This window comes from Mobula hypostoma, chromosome Y, assembly GCF_963921235.1.
Source record: "Mobula hypostoma chromosome Y, sMobHyp1.1, whole genome shotgun sequence".
Lineage (NCBI taxonomy): Eukaryota > Metazoa > Chordata > Chondrichthyes > Myliobatiformes > Myliobatidae > Mobula > Mobula hypostoma.
This window is the reverse complement of record NC_086130.1, coordinates 3,821,887-3,839,638: the sequence shown is the minus strand read 5'-3', so window position 1 is coordinate 3,839,638 and position 17,752 is coordinate 3,821,887. Positions and strand designations below refer to the sequence as shown.

General features: G+C 43.7%; 1 protein-coding gene across 1 annotated transcript in view; it reads right to left on the bottom strand.

Moving 5' to 3' along the window:
• Nucleotides 1-5,599: 5,599 nt before the first annotated feature.
• LOC134341059 (citrate synthase, mitochondrial-like) overlaps nucleotides 5,600-17,752 on the bottom strand; it is a 49,131-nt gene continuing 36,978 nt past the window's right edge. The window contains exons 6-11 of the mRNA XM_063038807.1: nucleotides 9,707-9,895; nucleotides 8,531-8,730; nucleotides 7,705-7,834; nucleotides 6,397-6,498; nucleotides 5,903-6,112; nucleotides 5,600-5,770 (exon numbers count right to left, since the gene is read on the bottom strand). Of these exons, the coding sequence (XP_062894877.1) occupies nucleotides 5,600-5,770; nucleotides 5,903-6,112; nucleotides 6,397-6,498; nucleotides 7,705-7,834; nucleotides 8,531-8,730; nucleotides 9,707-9,895 (1,002 nt within the window). The remainder of the gene's footprint in view (nucleotides 5,771-5,902; nucleotides 6,113-6,396; nucleotides 6,499-7,704; nucleotides 7,835-8,530; nucleotides 8,731-9,706; nucleotides 9,896-17,752) is intronic.

The following is a 17,752-nucleotide window of genomic DNA, read 5'->3' as shown; positions in this document are numbered from 1 at the left end:
TTCTTACACATATCACTGAATGTTTTCAGATTATTGGTTTTCATTGGGTCATGGAATTTCTCTGCTGGTGGGACCTCCTCTAGTCTCTCATCCTTGAAGGTTGCATAGCATTGCTCATCAATCTCATACACCTTCATTAGGCAATGTCCTTGGGGGCTTCCTTTGCCGTAGAGATGTTAATGAGGTCCCGCTTCTCTGCAAATGGGTAGACCCATTCATGTATGAGGCTAATCACAGCTGAAACTGCTTCCTCATCTTTCTGGATTCTTGGCTGCTGTAGCTCTGCATGACAAAGCTGTGATTTGTTGCCTTGCACCATCTCCCTTAACTGTCCCAGGAATGCACTGTGGTGCTCTGCTGTTATGTAGTAACGCTTGATAGCTCCAGCATTCAGGCTGAATCGTGATGTGCCTCCAGGAGTCTGTGTGTCTTTGTTCACTGTGGCTTCAATAGCCTGGTCCACAGGGATCTGCCCAAAGGGGTTGTTACATGACAGCTGCACCTAGAATTGGCTTGTCTTGAAGATCTCATACACAGAAGAATTCTTCTCTGGGAGGTCTATCATCTGAGCAAAGTAAGGGAACAGGTACCTGGCATAATTCATCTTATCATAGGCAAACCACCATGAGATCATGGTTCGCATAGCATGGAGGTGCAACTCCCAGTCCCCTCACGAGAGGCGCACAGAAGCCTAAGTACTACGTTCTCTACCATGTCAATGTATGATATTCAGAATGTGGATAGCTCTCCATTGAGACACACAGAAAGCTACCACTGGTGTATACCTTGCCAAAAATCACTATAAAAATTATTCCACCGGGATGGTACTAGAGGCCCAAATTTGGGGTCCTGGCTCACGGACTATCATTTATTTCCATAGATTCTGCCTGGCTGGCTATGTTCCTCCAGTATTTTGTGAGTGCAAGTCCAAGATGTTGTTTTCACCCTATTTCCCTGGGCTACGCACCTCCAAATGTGAAGTATTTACTGATTATCACCAAATGGTATAAACCCATCCCCACTCCCACCAAAATTTAAGAACTTCAGCAATTTGCCAGCTGCAAACTATGTTTGTCACAAACCCAAAATTTAAAACAAACAGAATCCTTAAGAAAACTTTTACAGCCTACAAACATCTACAGGTGCTACCATCCACACTGGACCCCTACAATTTGCCTACTAACAGAACCGGTCTACCAATGATGCCGTTGCTACAGCATTACACACCATCCTCACTCACCTGTATCCTGGACTACAGTTCAGTATTCAAAACTATAATTCCCTACAGATTTGACAGGAAGCTCACATACCTTGGCCTGCACCTCGCCACTGGATCCCAGACTTCCTATCGAATCAAAGACAAGTAGTAAGGATAGTCTCTCTCACCTCCGCCCTTCAACATAGGTCCCCCTGCAGGCTGGGTTCTCAGCTCCTTCCTCCCTTTACATCCACGATTGTACTGCCACACACAGCTCAAATCTGCTGATCAAATTCGCAGATACCATGTCTTCGTTTGGGCTTGTTTCTTGTAGTGATAAGACAGCCTACAGAGGAGAGGTTGACACCCTGACACAATGGTGCCAGGATAACAACCTCACCCTCAATGTCTGAAAAAAACTGAAGAGTTGATCATGGAATACAGGAGGAACAGAGACAGGCTCCCTCTGATCAACATCAATGGGTCTGCAGTTGAGAGGGTGAGTAGTTTCAGGTTCCTCAGTATACACATCACCAATGATCTCACCTGGTCTGTACACACCAGCTGTGTGACAAAAATAAAGCACAACAGCGTCTCTTCCATTTCAGACAACTGCAGAGGTTCGGCATGAGCTCCCAAATCCTCAAGACCCTCTGCAGGACCATTGAGAGCATTTTGACTGGTTGTAGGAACTGCACCAACCTTGATCACTGGGCTCTGCAGAGAGTGGTACCAGCGCATCTGTAGATGTGATCTTCCCTCCATTGAGGACATTTATAGCAGCAGGTGCAGAAAGAAGGCCTAGAAGATCATCATGGACACCAGTCACCTCAACAATAAACTTTTTCAGCTACTTCCATCTGGCAATGGTACCACAGCATGAAAACCAGGACCAGCAGGCTAAGAGACAGCTTCTTTCTATAAGTCACTAGACTTATAAATTCACGTCTGTATATGGCGACAGAGTCATAACGCAAATATTTTTACTACCTCGTGTGGGATTGATGTAAGATTAAATAAATTCAAATTGTACATTCTCATCAAATCATTGATATAGATCACAAAGGGTCCAGCACTGACCCTGAGACTACATCCACAATATGCCGGATAATTTTGAAAAACAAAGCTTTTTCTCTTCGTTTTGACCCTCCGTCCACATTGAAATGGCATTTTCATCCACTGAAAATGGAGCTTTTCTAAAACACTCTCCAGTGTGTAAACTTGAAAACAATTGTTGCGCGTTGTAGTGAGGACAGGGTAAACGGAGACATTTAAAAACGCTGTCAGGACATCACAACAATGCTTTTTCTGCTTCTGCTTGGGACTGCGCAAGCACTGCCGAATGGCTATTATAACGTGCAGTGCATATGAACGACATGAGAGTTAAATTGTAAAGTGAGCTTTTTTGACTAGATCCCCTAAATTGATTTGATCTTTAAAAATATTGTTGTCAGAAATACTGCACAAGTCTGGCAGAAGATTCCACTCTCTTGTTGATCCTTGGTAGAGAACGGCTTCATGCATTTGTTGTTTACTTTGTCTACGTTAATAGCTTGTTTTGAGTTAAACATCTCCATGTTCTCCATTGCTTTGCTGACTTTGTAGTCATTTGTAACTGCAGAAACAGCTCGGCTTCATTGTCTGTCTAAACGGAGAAGTCCGGTCTGCTTTTTCCATCAGAGGTTTTCTTTGTATTCCTCAAAGACATTGTTGAAAACTTTCTTTCGCTGTTGTTGTTGGTACTCTAGCTTTTGACCAATGGAAATAGCACAACGCCGCCGCGGAAATGTAAATATTATACCGTTTCCTCTTCGCTTGATTTCTGCAGATGTGTCTGCGCATGCTCAGATTTCCCCAAATAACCATTTTAATGTGGACAAAGATATTTTGAAAAACACCTAGTGTGGATGCCTGTCATTTTTACTCAAAAATGGCGTTTTCAAAATTATCCAGTCTTGTGTGGACGTAGCCTAATAAGGACACAGCCTTAACCACAGTCCAGTCCTGTGGCACTCACATCCAATAGGCACATATCTTAGCCAGAACTCCAACAATTTATTCTCTAGTTTTCCACAGATATACCTGATCAGACCCTTGAGATTTATCTATCTTCACACATTGTAAGACATGCAGCTCCATTTCTAGTGTAATGTGGACTACCCTTAAAACAGCAATAATTATCTCAACATCTGAAGTCTTCACATCTTTCTCCATGTAAAAACCTGGAGTGTTTTCAGAGGGCCTTGCTATGCCTGGGGTTGGGTGGGTGCTTGAGGACCAAGTAATTTAAACAGAGGTGATACATTTATCTCACTGATCAAAGAAATGATGGTTTACTGGGACAGGGAAAGAGGTGGGGCCAGGGGCAGACCATGTTGGATGGTGGGGCTGAAATTCCATTCTCACACAGTTCTTAAGATGCATTGGAGACAGACCTTCTCTCAGTTCCAGTTCTGATTAAAGTTGTTCAACTAAGGTAGAAACAAGTTCAACATCATCATCATAGCTTGTCACACCAGCCAGCCAGCCACTCTAGTGTTGTTTGTTGATGTTGAGCAGGTCAGTGTCAGCTAAATCAGGTGCGAGTGGGCAGTTGCACAGAACGTGTTCAATGTTCTGCACCCTTTCGCCACACTCACAGGATTCGCTGGTCTTTAAACCCCACTTCACCATATTGTCTCCCGTCCTACAAACTCCCGCTCTCGCTCTGTTGAGAGTGCACCACTTCCGTCTGTCAAGCAGTGCCTCATCTGGTAACATTTCTGTGGGGTTTTGCACTGTATTGTTTGGTGGGGTTCTGGCTTCTGTTTGTTGTCAAAGATCAATCCTGTATGTTTGGGGGGGATGTTCCGTGAGGCAGTTCCTTCACTGTAGCAAAGCTCTTCCTCGATTTTAGGTGGTTGGAAACTGGCACATGATGATGTAGTGGGTACCGTGGATCCGAGTTCTGTTTATCTTTTTCAGTTTTTGCTGTAGTGTGTCTTCGGATCTGCGGGGGAGCAATGCCTGCAAGTCTGTAAATGATGTTAGTGGGTGTGGGGTGCAGTTTGCCCATGATTATTCGGCAGGCTTCGTTAAGCAACGGGTCTATTTTCTTCGCATGGGTTGATCTGCCCCACACAGGTGCACAGTATTCTGCAGGTGCATAGCAGAGTGCTAGGGCAGTTGACCTAAGTGTGTGAGCATTAGCTCCCCATTTCGTGCCTGCTAATATTTTCTAGGCAGAATTGTGAGAGCCAACTTTCCCTCAGAGTTTTTGGATGTGGGTGGCAAATGAGAGCGTCCTATCCAGTGTCATGCCCAGGTAAATTGGAGTCAGATGGTGTTCCAGCTCCTTCCCACACCAGAAGATCGAGTTTCCGAGCTGTTTCTTGATTCCTTAGGTGGAATGCACACACACGAGTTTTTGATGGATCAACATTGATAGCCCACCATCTTTCCCAGAGAATGACAGGTCTAAGTTGGCTCGAAAAGAGTTAAGAATGAAAACCTATCCACTGCCTTCTAAGAATCCCCCACAAGCTTTAAACACAGACCTGACTCAGCCCAAAGGGGCAATCCGACTCCCCATACCATGACCCCACCTGTCAATCTTTAAAGATAGCAACTTCTCTAACCACCCTCACCTTCACGTAGACCCCGGACAACCTATCCTAGAAAAGAAGGGGGAAAGCCACATCCCCCCGCCCATCCCAAACCATGCTCAATTTGGATTGGGACTGCTCCCCATCACAACCCCATCCCACTCAACTCTGCTACAGTCAAGGAGGGACAAATGCACATACCCTTTCACCTCATAGCCTAACTCCAACCCAGATGGAAAAGAACAGTACCCCCACCCCGACCTGAGACCTTCTGATGGACACACATCCCTTCCACTCGTGTCCAGACAAAGACAGGCATAAACATACTCTTCTCCACAGCCTAACACTGTCCCAAACCGGGAGGGTGAACACCTGAGCTAAGTAATAAAACATTTATTTTCTTGTTCTGAATGCCAAACCACCTGGGGTATGAGACATGGTCAGTAGATTTCAATACTTATATTTTTTCCTGCTTATGTCATCATAGCAAGAGAAGAGAGAGAGAGAGAGAGAGAGAGAGATCACTCAAGACTTGCTTACCCTTCTTCGCCCATTTCTTAAGGAGTGTGTACATTTATCTTTGTGCCCATAGGTCACTATAAACACATGTCCTCTTACAAAAGAAACTCATATCAATAATTAGGTACGTCCCTGTTTTTTTTCCTATCCCCTTGGTGTCAGTGACCCACACCACCCAGCTGAAACAAATACAGAATACAATGTCTCATTCATCAGGTTGTGCCATTCTCCAGAGGCAGTAATTAGCACCTCTTCCTTCAGTGATGTAGGTATTGTAGAAAACTACAGGGTCCAGATGTTACTCTGACTTGCTTTGTACTAGCTGGATCAGACCATCTGTGCTCATGGATTTGGGACGCTCCAGTGGGAAGCCCAGGGCGCGGCTCCAAATCAGCTGAGAGAGCACACCGAGGGCTCGAGACACCCCAAACAGCACAGTGTAGTAATTCATCTCCTTCATTCCATAATACTGTGGTGGTGGGGGGAGGAGGAAGAAAGACAGAGAGAGGGTTAAAGAGTGTAGGGGATCACCAGTTTCATTTGCATAGGCTGAAAGAGAGAGAAGTTACAACCTTTCCCCAACCCTGTCAATCTCCCTCACCTGAAGCAGGACACCACTGTGGGCATCCACGTTGGGCCAGGGATTCTTGGCTTTACCCTGGTCCAGGAGAACACCTGGCACAATCTTGTAGAGCTGAGACACTAGTTTGAACATGGGGTCATTGGGAAGGTTCTTGAGACCAAACTCTCTTTGACAGGTGTAACGGGGGTCAGTTTTCCTCAGCACGGCATGGCCATATCCTGGTACCACCTGCAATCCAACAGACAGTCACTACTCCAGTTTGACTGCACACAATTCCCAATCAGGGTAAGGGTAAGAGAAGCCCTACCCCCATCTCTCTGTCTTTCATCACAGGGGCCACTCCTATTCCCCACCAGTTTCACCACCCCCAACAACCCCTCATATTTCTCTTCCTGACAGAACGACTGCAGGTGAATAGCCTACAAACTCCCCTTGGCCTTAGACTGTCCATATCCTTCTCTCTCCACCAGGCACCATCCCATCTCTTGGCTCTCCACTCTTCACCTACTCACCCTGCCAGAGTTAAGGGTGTTCCAGATGAAGTCCCTTAGCTTCTCATCAGACACGTCATCACCTAGCTCATTCTGCAGGTTAGTCAGCCAGATCAGCACTTCCTGAGTGTCAAGGACAGAACACAGAGTCACATCAGTATCAGAATTTCTCCTTCTGTCTCTCCCTCGCCCCCTCTCTCTCTCCATCTCCCCACCCCTCCCTCTCTCACCCCTTTCTGATCGCAGGAAACCAGATCATCCTCTCTTTCTACCAGAGGTGAACCTCTGGCACTCTCTTGCTCTCTTCTCATGGGGACTCTTTACTCAAAACTGATATAAGCTGAATCTCCAGTGACAAAAACTCATTGATGACCTATTCTAGCCCCTCCCAAAAACAGACATGGTGGTTCAAGATTTCGCCAGCATAGTCACCCATGTCTGGTTAGATGCAAATTCAATATATTAGGATTTTATTCCCTAAGGCACAGAAAAATGAGGAGAGATCTTAGAGAAGTCTACAAAACTATCAGATAGCACTAGGCAGAAGGTCAGGTTGGTATGATCTACAAGAATCTATTTCTGTTCTGCTTCTTGACTGACTAGATAGGGCTGAGGGAGAGTTTAATCTATGGGTAGGGTGCCAAGGTACTTGATAACTCACAATACATTGAGGATATCCAATTACACTTACACTCATAAGCATGTGGCGTGTGGCCAAGTGGTTAGGGCGCCGGACTAGCGATCTGAAGGTCGTGGGTTCGAGCCTTGGCTGGGGCAGTGCGTGTGTCCTTGAGCAAGGCACTTAACCACACAGTGCTCCAGTCCACCCAGGTGTGAATGGGTACCGGCAAAAATGCTGGGGGTTAATCTCGTGATAGACTGGCGTCCTATCTGGGGGGAAGTCTCCTACACTCAAGTCGCCTCACGCCACACCGTGATGGGCTACAAGGCTCATGACAGACTTTAATCTGAAGGAGATGGTAGGGTTCAGGATTTCCCTAGCGTTCATCCTTCCCAACTCACGTGTGTTTCCAATAATCACATATATTTCCACCATCGTAACTCACTATCCCCAAGCAGTGTGATACTGTTCACAAATGTGTGATCCACTAACTACCTCTGCAGATCCAGGTTGCCACTTTATCCTCAAGACAATTAATGAAGATGATAAACAACATTATATTCCGTCCGACCCCTATGGCACATCAGTAGTCACAGGCCTCCAGTGACCATGATGTCCCATTCTGTATCAAACTACCTTCTAACCCCAGTGCCCAACTATGTATTGAACTGCCCCCTTAGCCTCTCCCAGCACAGCCAGCACCTTACCTGATTGGCAAGTCCATGAAGAGGGCCAGCCAGTCCATTCATAGCAGCCCCAAAGCACAGGTAGGGGTCAGAGAGGGCACTCCCCACCAGGTGGCAAGTGTGTGCACTTACATTCCCACCCTCATGGTCACTGCAAACAAGAGAACAGCGGAGGTAGCAGTTGAACCAAGCTCAGCCAAGAGTAACATGATGGGGTCAGAGCTCCCAGAGAAGAGACTTATTGGACCATGTACAATCTCCCAGATTGACCACTTCTTTAACCCAAGCGTGCAGCACTTCCCCACATGATGAGAAGGAGGCCACATCAGGAACACCAGATAGATTACACTGACATGCTCACAGGTGAAGCATCACCTCACCTGGAAGTACTGTTTCAAACCCTGAATGACAGTGAGGATAAGGTGTAGGGGCACCTATCACAACAGCGAGAGGGAGGCTTTAGTGTTGTGTGTCATTCCTGACTCTCAAGAAGCCGCTGCTCACCAGCTATCTCCACTCGCAATACAGAACAGAAGGTAGGCAGAGGACTTCACTGACCCATGGAAAAACAAGGGTTCTCCAATTATCAGTTAATGTTAAACAACACACACAAAATGCTGGAGGAACTCAGCAGGTCAGCCATCATCTATGGAGGGAAATGAACTGCGTGTTTGGCTGAATCATAGACCATTCATTTACCTCTACATATGCTGTCTGACCCACTGAGATCCTCCAGGGTTCTGTACGTATTGCTGCAAATGGAAGAAAAATGGCTCTGGGTATGAACACTGAGGACACCCAGCAATTAACCCCCACATCCCGATCAGAGTGTATGAGCAATACTGACCTGTGGATGGTAAGGTACAATCTCATCAGCTCAGTGAACTCAGGTTGTGTATAACCCAGCATGTTAGTGAAGTTGTGAGACCAGTCCAGGTCAGAGTCAATGGCCCCGATACTGCTGCCCTCCCGGTACAGGTTCCTGTAGATCTTTGACGCCACACAAGGCAGCTTGGCAATGAGGTCCATTGAGTCCTCGTAGATAAACTGCAAGGGAGGGTTAAGGAAAGAAGGGTTAGGAGAGAGAAGAGTCCGCTTAAACCTACACTGAAATGTCTTCAGCAAATGTTAGAGCTTCCAGGCCTGTGGATTAGGGTTAAGGTTAAACCATGACAGATACCACATCTCCTGCAGTGACACTTCTGGTTGCCCAGAAATAGGGATCTGAGCTGAAAGCAGTGAGTGGGTGGGTTATCCCCACTCAAAGGGTGCAAACCCTAATACTGAGTCTGGGGTTAAAAAAACACACAGGATTACCCACCTCACTCTGTATGTGAGGACACACCCCAGATTCACTCATCGCACTGCCCCATCTTTGCCCCATAGACCCACCTCATCCCTGACCTTCCTCACACATCTGCCACACCCTCCTTACCACCCTATATTTAGTCTTATTGGAGTATGGACTGGACCCTTGCACTGGCAAACTAGGGCATTCCTCACAATAGCCCTGGCCCATCAATATCCCAAACAGACTTGCCCATCACCAGCTGAAATGTTTACCCCTCAATACTATACACCCCTGTACATGTTGCTGTAGTAGAGATTTGACCCCCTGCTCTAGACTACACCTACACAGATAGACTCCACAATGTCCTATCCCACAAATCTGCTCTCTGCCACATAACCATCCCTCTTTCCACTCCCCCCCTTACTACCTAGAACTTGGTCCTACTGTAAGGAAAGGGAACCAATGGATTGGACAATACCTCCAGTCTCCCCCCGCTCACCTCCCAGTATCTGGTCATGCTGACCCACAGAGTAAGGAGTTTTCATGCCTGTCTCCCCCACCTCACAGAACCCCTCCTTCATCTCCCTCCTTACCTCCCAGTTTTCATGGGACACACAGTAAAGGGAGTTATATCCCTCACCCATACTTTGCACAAAACACCCTCCTTAATACCACTCGAAATTAATGCAACCCCCGCCCCCATAGTAATCTACACCTTCAATCTCTCCTTACCTCCCAGTATCTGGTCTTGTTGACTCCATCTGAGTAGGCTCGGGCGAAGCTGCTTTCACTACTGAGGGCTGTGATTGCAGCACTCAGCTGTGACATGGGGTGCAGGTTGTTGGGGAAGTTGTCCAACATGGTGACCACATGGGAGGGTAGGGCTGCCCTCCGTGCCCATTCCCGGGACACCCATGTGACCTGTGCAAGGGAAAGAGATAGTCTGACAGCATGGGATTACTCGAGGAAGCGGGGAAGAGAATAACCCTTCACATTCTCCAAACCCACCACACCCATCCCTTTCTTCATTTATCTTAAGATTTTAAAAGAGCTTAAGGCCTTTCAAAACTTCTTGGTAGATTTAAAACATAAGGATCTATTATGAATTTGGCTGAAGCCAATAAAAAGTAGTTATGCTTAAGAGAAGTGGCCATGTGGGAATCTTTTAAAACAAACAAAAGGCAACTGAAAAAAAAGTAATGGGAAAAGGATAAATGATGAATTATATAAAAAAGATAGCCGAAGTTTCTTCAGTTATACTGTATAAAATGAGTGGCAACAGCTGGTATCAGACCTTTGGAAAACCGCATTGAAAACGTAGTGATGGGTGAAAAAGAAATGAGTAGACAAATTCAGTAAGTATTTTGGATCAATCTTCAATGTGGAAGCCATCAGCACTGTACTAGAAATTCAGGAGTGTTGGAGGGAGATGTGAATGTAGTGTTGGGCATAGATATGAATGTAGCTGTAATTACTAAGGTAGGGTGATTGGGAAACTGAAAGGTTTGAAGGTAGATAAGACCAGATGCATGACACTCCGGGATTCTGAGATATGTAACTGAAGAAATTCTGGAGATGATAGTAATAATTTTTCAAGAATCATTTTATTCTAGAAGAGTTCTAGAGGACTGGAAAAATGCAATCTCACTCTACTCTTTAAGAAGGGAGGGAAGCAAGAGACAAGAAATTTAGAGAACTAGGTAGAAAGCTGAGAAGCAGCACTACTGGGTAGTAATTTCTGGATTGCTGCCTGTGCCACACGCCAGTGAGGGTAGAAACAGGAGGATTTGGCAGGTAAATGTGTGGCTGAGATGCTGGTGCAGGAGGCAGGGCTTCAGTTCTTGGATAACTGGGATCTCTTCTGGGGGAAATATGACCTGTTCAGAAGTTTAGGGTTGCACCTGAAACCAATGGGGACTAATATTCTTGCAGACAGGTTTGTTAGAGCTGTTGGAGAGGGTTTAAACTAACTTGGCAGGGGGAGTGGGGTGGGAACCAGAGTGAAGGGACTCAGGATAGCACGGATGGTAAAAAAGTGCAGTCAGACTGGCAGGAAGGACAGGCAGGTGATGGGACTCAGTTGCAGCCAACAGGCTGAGTATCAAATCATTAGTGCTGCAGAATCAGAAAGGACAGCAAATATGGTACATTCATTCATTCAGGTGCATTGCCATTTGGTGTGGGCAATCATGTCTCTCCATCCATCATGATCTCTGACACTCTGAATTGTAGCTGTTGCCTCCCCTGTTTCTAACCATGATGTTATTCCATCTATCATTTTCATTCTGTCTGCCTCTGATTCTTTTTCCTTCCAGTTTTCCAGTTGTAACTAAATGTTCTAATGTCTCTGTTCGCATGATGTGCCCAAAGAATTTTGATTGCTGTTTTCTGACTTTTTTAAGTTAAGATACATTTTGTTTTCGTTCTCTGTAGAACTTCTTCATTGGTTATCCTGTCCGTTTATGATATGTCCAACATTATTCTCAGGAAACACATTTCTGCTGTATTGATTCTTTTTTCCATTGCATTTGTGGTGGTCCATGACTCACAGCCATACATCAATATAGGAAGCGTAAACACAAAATAATCTGCAGATGCTGGGGTCAAAGCAACACCCACAACAAGCTGGAGGAACACAGCAGGTCAGGCAGCATCCGTGGAAAAGATCAGTCGATGTTTTGGTCCTGATGAAGGGCTCGGTCTGAAACTTCGATCGATCTTTTCCACAGATGCTGCCCGACCTGCTAAGTTCCTCAGCGTTTTGTGAGTGTTGCATCAATATAGGAAGAAGTAGCAGCTGAGAGTTCTAAGGCGGATGTCAATTGCTATTTTTTTGTTTGTTAGGATGTTTCTCATTTCTGTAAATGCTTTTATGTCTGTTTCACATTTGCCATCAGATGTTACTCATGATCCAAGGTACTTGAAGTTCATTTCCTTTCAAATGTTTTTATTGTGAAGCAACATCAGCTTAACCACAACGGACAATGTCCTAAAGTGCAATGCTTCTTTTTTCTTTTCTTTCTTATAATAACATTATGAAAATCAAATGAATGTATGTATGTAAACAAGCAAAAAGCAAAGGAAACCCTACCACCCCGTCTCCTTTCCCCTTCCCAGCCCTACCCTCCTCTCACCCCTCCCGTATGTGCTGTTTGGGTCCTACCGCCCCCCACACTTAGTTCAGCTGTCGGTCTCTTCTAAATACAACAGTAATGGTTGCCAAATTTTTTTCAAATTCCAAGACTGTCCTTGATAACATATCTTATCCTCTATAGATGCAGAGTATCCATTAATGTAGCCAGCCATTGTCTGAGTGATGGAGTTTCCTCCTTTTTCCATACATTATAACCATATAACAATTACAGCACGGAAACAGGTCATCTCGGCCCTTCTAGTCCATGCCGAACTCTTACTCTCACCTAGTCCCACTGACCTGCACTCAGTCCATAACCCTCCATACCTTTCCTGTCCATATATCTATCCAATTTAACTTTAAACGACAACATCAAACCTGCCTCAACCACTTCTGCTGGAAGCTCATTCCACACAGCTACCACTCTCTGAGTAAAGAAGTTCCCCCTCATGTTACCCCTAAACTTTTGCCCTTTAACTCTCAACTCATGTCCTCTTGTTTGAATCTTCCCCACTCTCAATGGAAAAAGCCTATCCATGTCAACTCTATCAAACCCCCTCATAAGTATGAGTTTCTTTCCATTAAGTATGCCATAGGTCAGGAGTTGTTGCTGGGTAGCCCAGAATTTATTTGACCTCGCAGAAGTTCCAAAAATCATTAAAATGGGGTCTGGTATTATCTGAACCTTTAGTACCTTCGATAGGACCTCAAATATTTGCTTCCGATACTCTTGTATCCTGGGACATAAAGCATAACGATGTAATAAATTTGCCTCTGAGGACTTAGATTTCTCACACATTGGGGACACCTCTGGGAATATTTTATGAATCCTTACTTTTGAGTAATGTAGTCTATGTAGGATTTTAAATTGTATTAAACAATGCCTGACATTGATGGAACAGGAGTTAACAAAGCCTCATTCCATATAATCTCCTCTATCTCTGCACCCAACTCCTTTTCCCACTCCTTTTTAATATTATCCATTGTTGTATGTCACTTGTTTTGTATGTCATCATACAGATAGGCAATGATGTGTTCCGTCCCTAAACATGATCTTAAATGATTATCTAATTTATCAGGTTCTGCCGTCTCAAAACCAGAAAAATGTGATCTTACATAGTGTCTTAGCTGGAGATACCTGAAAAAAATGACCCTTTTGCAATCCGAATTTGTCCTGGAACTGCCGAAATGATGCAAAAAATCCCTTGTACGTATAAGTCTCCAACGCTGCGTATCCCTAATTCTCGCCATGCATCAAAGGCCCCATCTATACAAGAGGGGTTCGCTGATATAGGTACAAGAAAAGATAATGTTCTGAGTTTCAAATGCTTCCCCATTTGTCTCCACATCTGTATGGTGCTATGGATAATGGGATTGCCTCTATAACAGGCTTTATTTAACCGAATAGGGGACATAATGATTGCCCCTGTGGAATATGGTAGGCAATCCTCACACTCCATCTCCAACCATCCGGGAAGTACAACTGTATCATCTATCCAGTATGCTATATGGCTAACGTTAGCAGCCCAGTAATAAAAAATAAAGTTGGGTGGTGCCAGCCCCCCACTAGTCTTATTCTTGCAGAGATGTTCTTTCCTAATTTGATGGGCTTTATAATTCCATATAAAAGGTAGAATTATCAAATATAATCCTTTAAAAAATTTTTGGTAAGATGGAGGGGCAGATTCTGAAATAGATAGAGCAGTTGGGAAAGGAAGATCATCTTGACTGCATTTACTCTACCCACTAAAGAAATTGGGAGTGTCTTCCAAAATTCTATTTTCTTTTTAATCTTTTCAATTAGAGGGATAAAACTTGCTTCAAATAGAGAACTATACTTTTTGGTTATCACAATTCCAAGGTAAATAAACTTCTCAAGGGTTATTTTGAATGGAAATTGTTTAAGCCTCTCCTGTTCTTCTATTCAGACTGGGAATAATTCACTTTTCCCCCAATTAATCTTATACCCCGAGAAAGTGCCAAATAAATTGACTATTTCCAGCAAAACTGTAATAGTAATATATGATTTCATTACAAACAACAAAACATTGTCCGCAAAAAGGGATATTCTGTTTATAGTATATTCTGTATTGTACCCATAGATTTCGGGGTGAGAACGTACAGTCTCCACCAGTGGTTCCAGGGCCAACGCAAACAATAAGCAACTTAAAGCACAGCTCTGTCTTGTGCCCCTGTGCAAACTGAATGGTTCTGAGAGGATCTGATTAATTAGTATTTTAGCGTTAGGGTTACTGTACAGTAGCTTAATCCAAATTATAAATTTGTCTCCCATTCCAAATTTTTTCAAAACCTCGTACAGCTATTGTCATTCCACTTGGTCGAATGCTTTCTCAGCATCTAAACTTAATATTATAAGGTCTTCCTTAGGATGTCTTGGGGAATACATTATATTAAGAAGGCACCTGATGTTATGTAAAGAATTCCTTTTAGGGATAAACCCTGTTTGATCTGAGTGTTCCAATTTACTTATCTGCTGACCGAGTCTCCTTGTCAGCATTTGAGCCAAAATTTTCCGATCCAAATTTAGCAGTGAAATTGGCCTATAAGATCCTACCTCCTCTGGGTCTTTGTCCTTCTTCGGAATAAGCGTGATAATGGCCTCGTTCAGGGTTGGGGTAACCTGCCAGTTTCAAACGACTTTCTATACATCCTTACCACATAAGGTGCTGATAAGTCACTAAACTTCTTATAAAACTCATTACCTATTCCATCCGAACCTGGACTCTCACCATTTATTGTTCTTATTATTTCGTCATTTGTAATCTCTGCTTCCAAAGCCCGACACTCTGTCATACTGAGTGAAGGTAGCCTACAGGTGTCCAGAAATGTATGCACACTCCCCATCCATACATCAGATTGAGATACAAATAATTTTTCATAATACTTTGATTAATGTCTTTGTGTGACATCTTTGTGCCCAAGTCTGATTTAATTTTATGAATGGCCCGATCACTTTCCAATTTGCGTAACTGTCTTGCCAGCAAATTGTGCGGTCTATCACCAAATTCAAAGAAATCCTGTTTTATAAACATAAAGGATCTGCACATCCTTTCTGAGAGTATTTGGTTAAGTTTGTATTTTAGTGCTGAAATTCTGTTGTATTTTTCAGCGGATGGTTGTCATGCATTCTCTGTGTCTAGTTTACTTATTTGTTCTTCTAGTTCTATTTGTTCTGCTCTACTATGTTTCTTCAGCGAAGACTGAAAAGAAATTATACATGTTCTAACATAAGCTTTAAATGTTTCCCATAGTTATCCTGGGAGTGTTTCAGTATTATCTTTTGTCTCAAAAAACAATAAAATCAGTGATTCTAAATACTCACAAAATATTGAATTTGTAAGTAGCTGAGGATTTATCCTCCAATTTCTACGTATTTGCGTCGATTCACCTAGCTCCAGTGAAAAAGTAACAGGGCGGTGGTCGGAGATGACAATATTATGATATCTTATGTTATCAACTAGTGGCAGTATTTTGCCATCAAGGAGGAAATAGTAAATCCTAGTATATACATCATGAACTCTAGAGTGGAATGAATACTTTCTCCCTGTTGGGTTGAATAATCTCAATATCTCACATAGATTCATATTGTCTACATATGTTTTCAGAAGGTTACTTGCCTTTGATGGTAATGCCTTCTGATTGGAAGATCTGTCTAAATATGTATCCAGAACAAAATTAAAATCCCCTCCAATAATCAGGTTAGTGCTGAAGACCTCTGGTATCAATCCTAGAACTCGTCTAAAAAAATTCTAGGTCATCCCAGTTTGGTCCGTAGATATTTAGTAACGTAACTGGCATAGATTGTATTTTCCTAGTAACTATAAAATATCTCCCATCCTTGTCTGCTATTGTTGTTAAGTGACGAAATGGAACCTTTCTGCAAATTATTATTGCCACACCCCTAGATTTCATTGGAAACTTTGCGGAATATATTTGGCCTATCCACTTGCCCCTAATTTTACAGTGAGCTTCTTTCTTCAAATTTGTTTCCTGCAGGAAGATCACATCGGCCTGTAGTGATTTTAGGTGAGACAGCACTTCACCCCTCTTCACGGCTCATTAATTCCATTTACATTCCAGGAACAAGAACTAATGTGATTTCTTGTCCCCTGACCGCCTACCATCTCAGTATTTAACATCTGTATGATAATATTTTTGATCTGTTCTGGACCTTGTAAATCAATCAGTCATTAGAAATTAATGGATCCTAAACAGCACTCCCTTACCCCTGTCCCTCCCTCCCCCCACAACCTGCATCACCCTTGAAAGCTCGAAATAACCAACAAAAAATCTATCTCCATACACAAACACACCTAGTCAAAACGCTAGGAATAACTTCTTGATCTCCAACATTTCTCTGAAGCAGTTTTATAGCTCCCCAGTCATATAGATGGTCACAAAGCCAGATCTGGCATCCCACAGCAACCTCCTGACCGGTGTGAAAGCCGCACGGCATTTATCACTATGGATGGAAGGTCTCTGAAGATCTGAATCCTTTGTTCTTGATATTGTAGATTCTTGGTACCTATGACCTTCTGCATTATATCTTCAAATACATGGCAATAATGGATCCTCACGATCAGGTGTCATGCTGGCTCAACATCCCCCGGACGCTTCCGAATTGCTCTATCTGCTCTAAGCGATCTATCACCGGAGCTTCTTCCAGGTTTAGAGCTTCTTTTAGCATCTGTGCTGCGAAATCTCTTGTCTTCTGCCCATTTTCCTTCCCCTCTCGTAGGCCCACAATCCTCAGATTATGTCGTTTCAAACGTCCCTCTAAATCCAGGCATTTTTCAGAAAGTTGTCAACTTCCCCACCAAGTCATTTCAGCTTGCTTTCCAGCTCCGCAACTATGTCCGAAGCTCCATTAGCCAACTCTGCTATCTCTTTCAGAGTTTGATCTTGTGTATTCAGTCGGGCTTTCAACGTGGTAATTGCAGCGTCATTTTCTGCTTTCAACTAAGCAATTTCACTTAAGAAACTGCCACCTCTGCAACTTTTTCTTCAATTTTCTTACAGATGCCTGACTTCATCGTAGTTAGCTCTGCAGGTAGTGACTCTATGGCCACTAATACCGCATTGTTGTCCATACTCTGTGCACGTGGCCCTCACTCGTGAGCTCTTAGGCGTCAATTGGGCCTGCTTTTTCGTTTGTCCCTGCCTTAGCATCTTCTCGGCATTTTGTAGTGCACTCCTTCACTCTTTCTCCTTTTGGTATGTATAGAAGAGAACCTCTCCTTCATTTTCCACCCTAAACCTCAAATTGACTTTGTGTAAATGAAGTTTTAATATCAAATCTGCCAGAGCTACAGGAGGGTGTGTCATACTTGCTCGTGGCTCAACAGTGTCCCCCCAGGATTTCATTTCCCAATACGATCCTGCAAGTTGGAATATCGGGTTTCTTTGATATTACCATTACTTCAGTTTCCTTTTTGTTTAAGGTTAGGTGAAGTCTTTCGCTCTCTGTGTTGATGGTAGATACTAGTTTCTGTAAATACAGTACTCAAGGTGTTTTAGCCAAATGCGCGAGGTGTAAGAAAAAAGATGGATAATCTTGTTGCAATATTACGGATTGCCAGGTATGATGCTGTGGCCATCACTGAATCATGACTGAAGGATGGTTG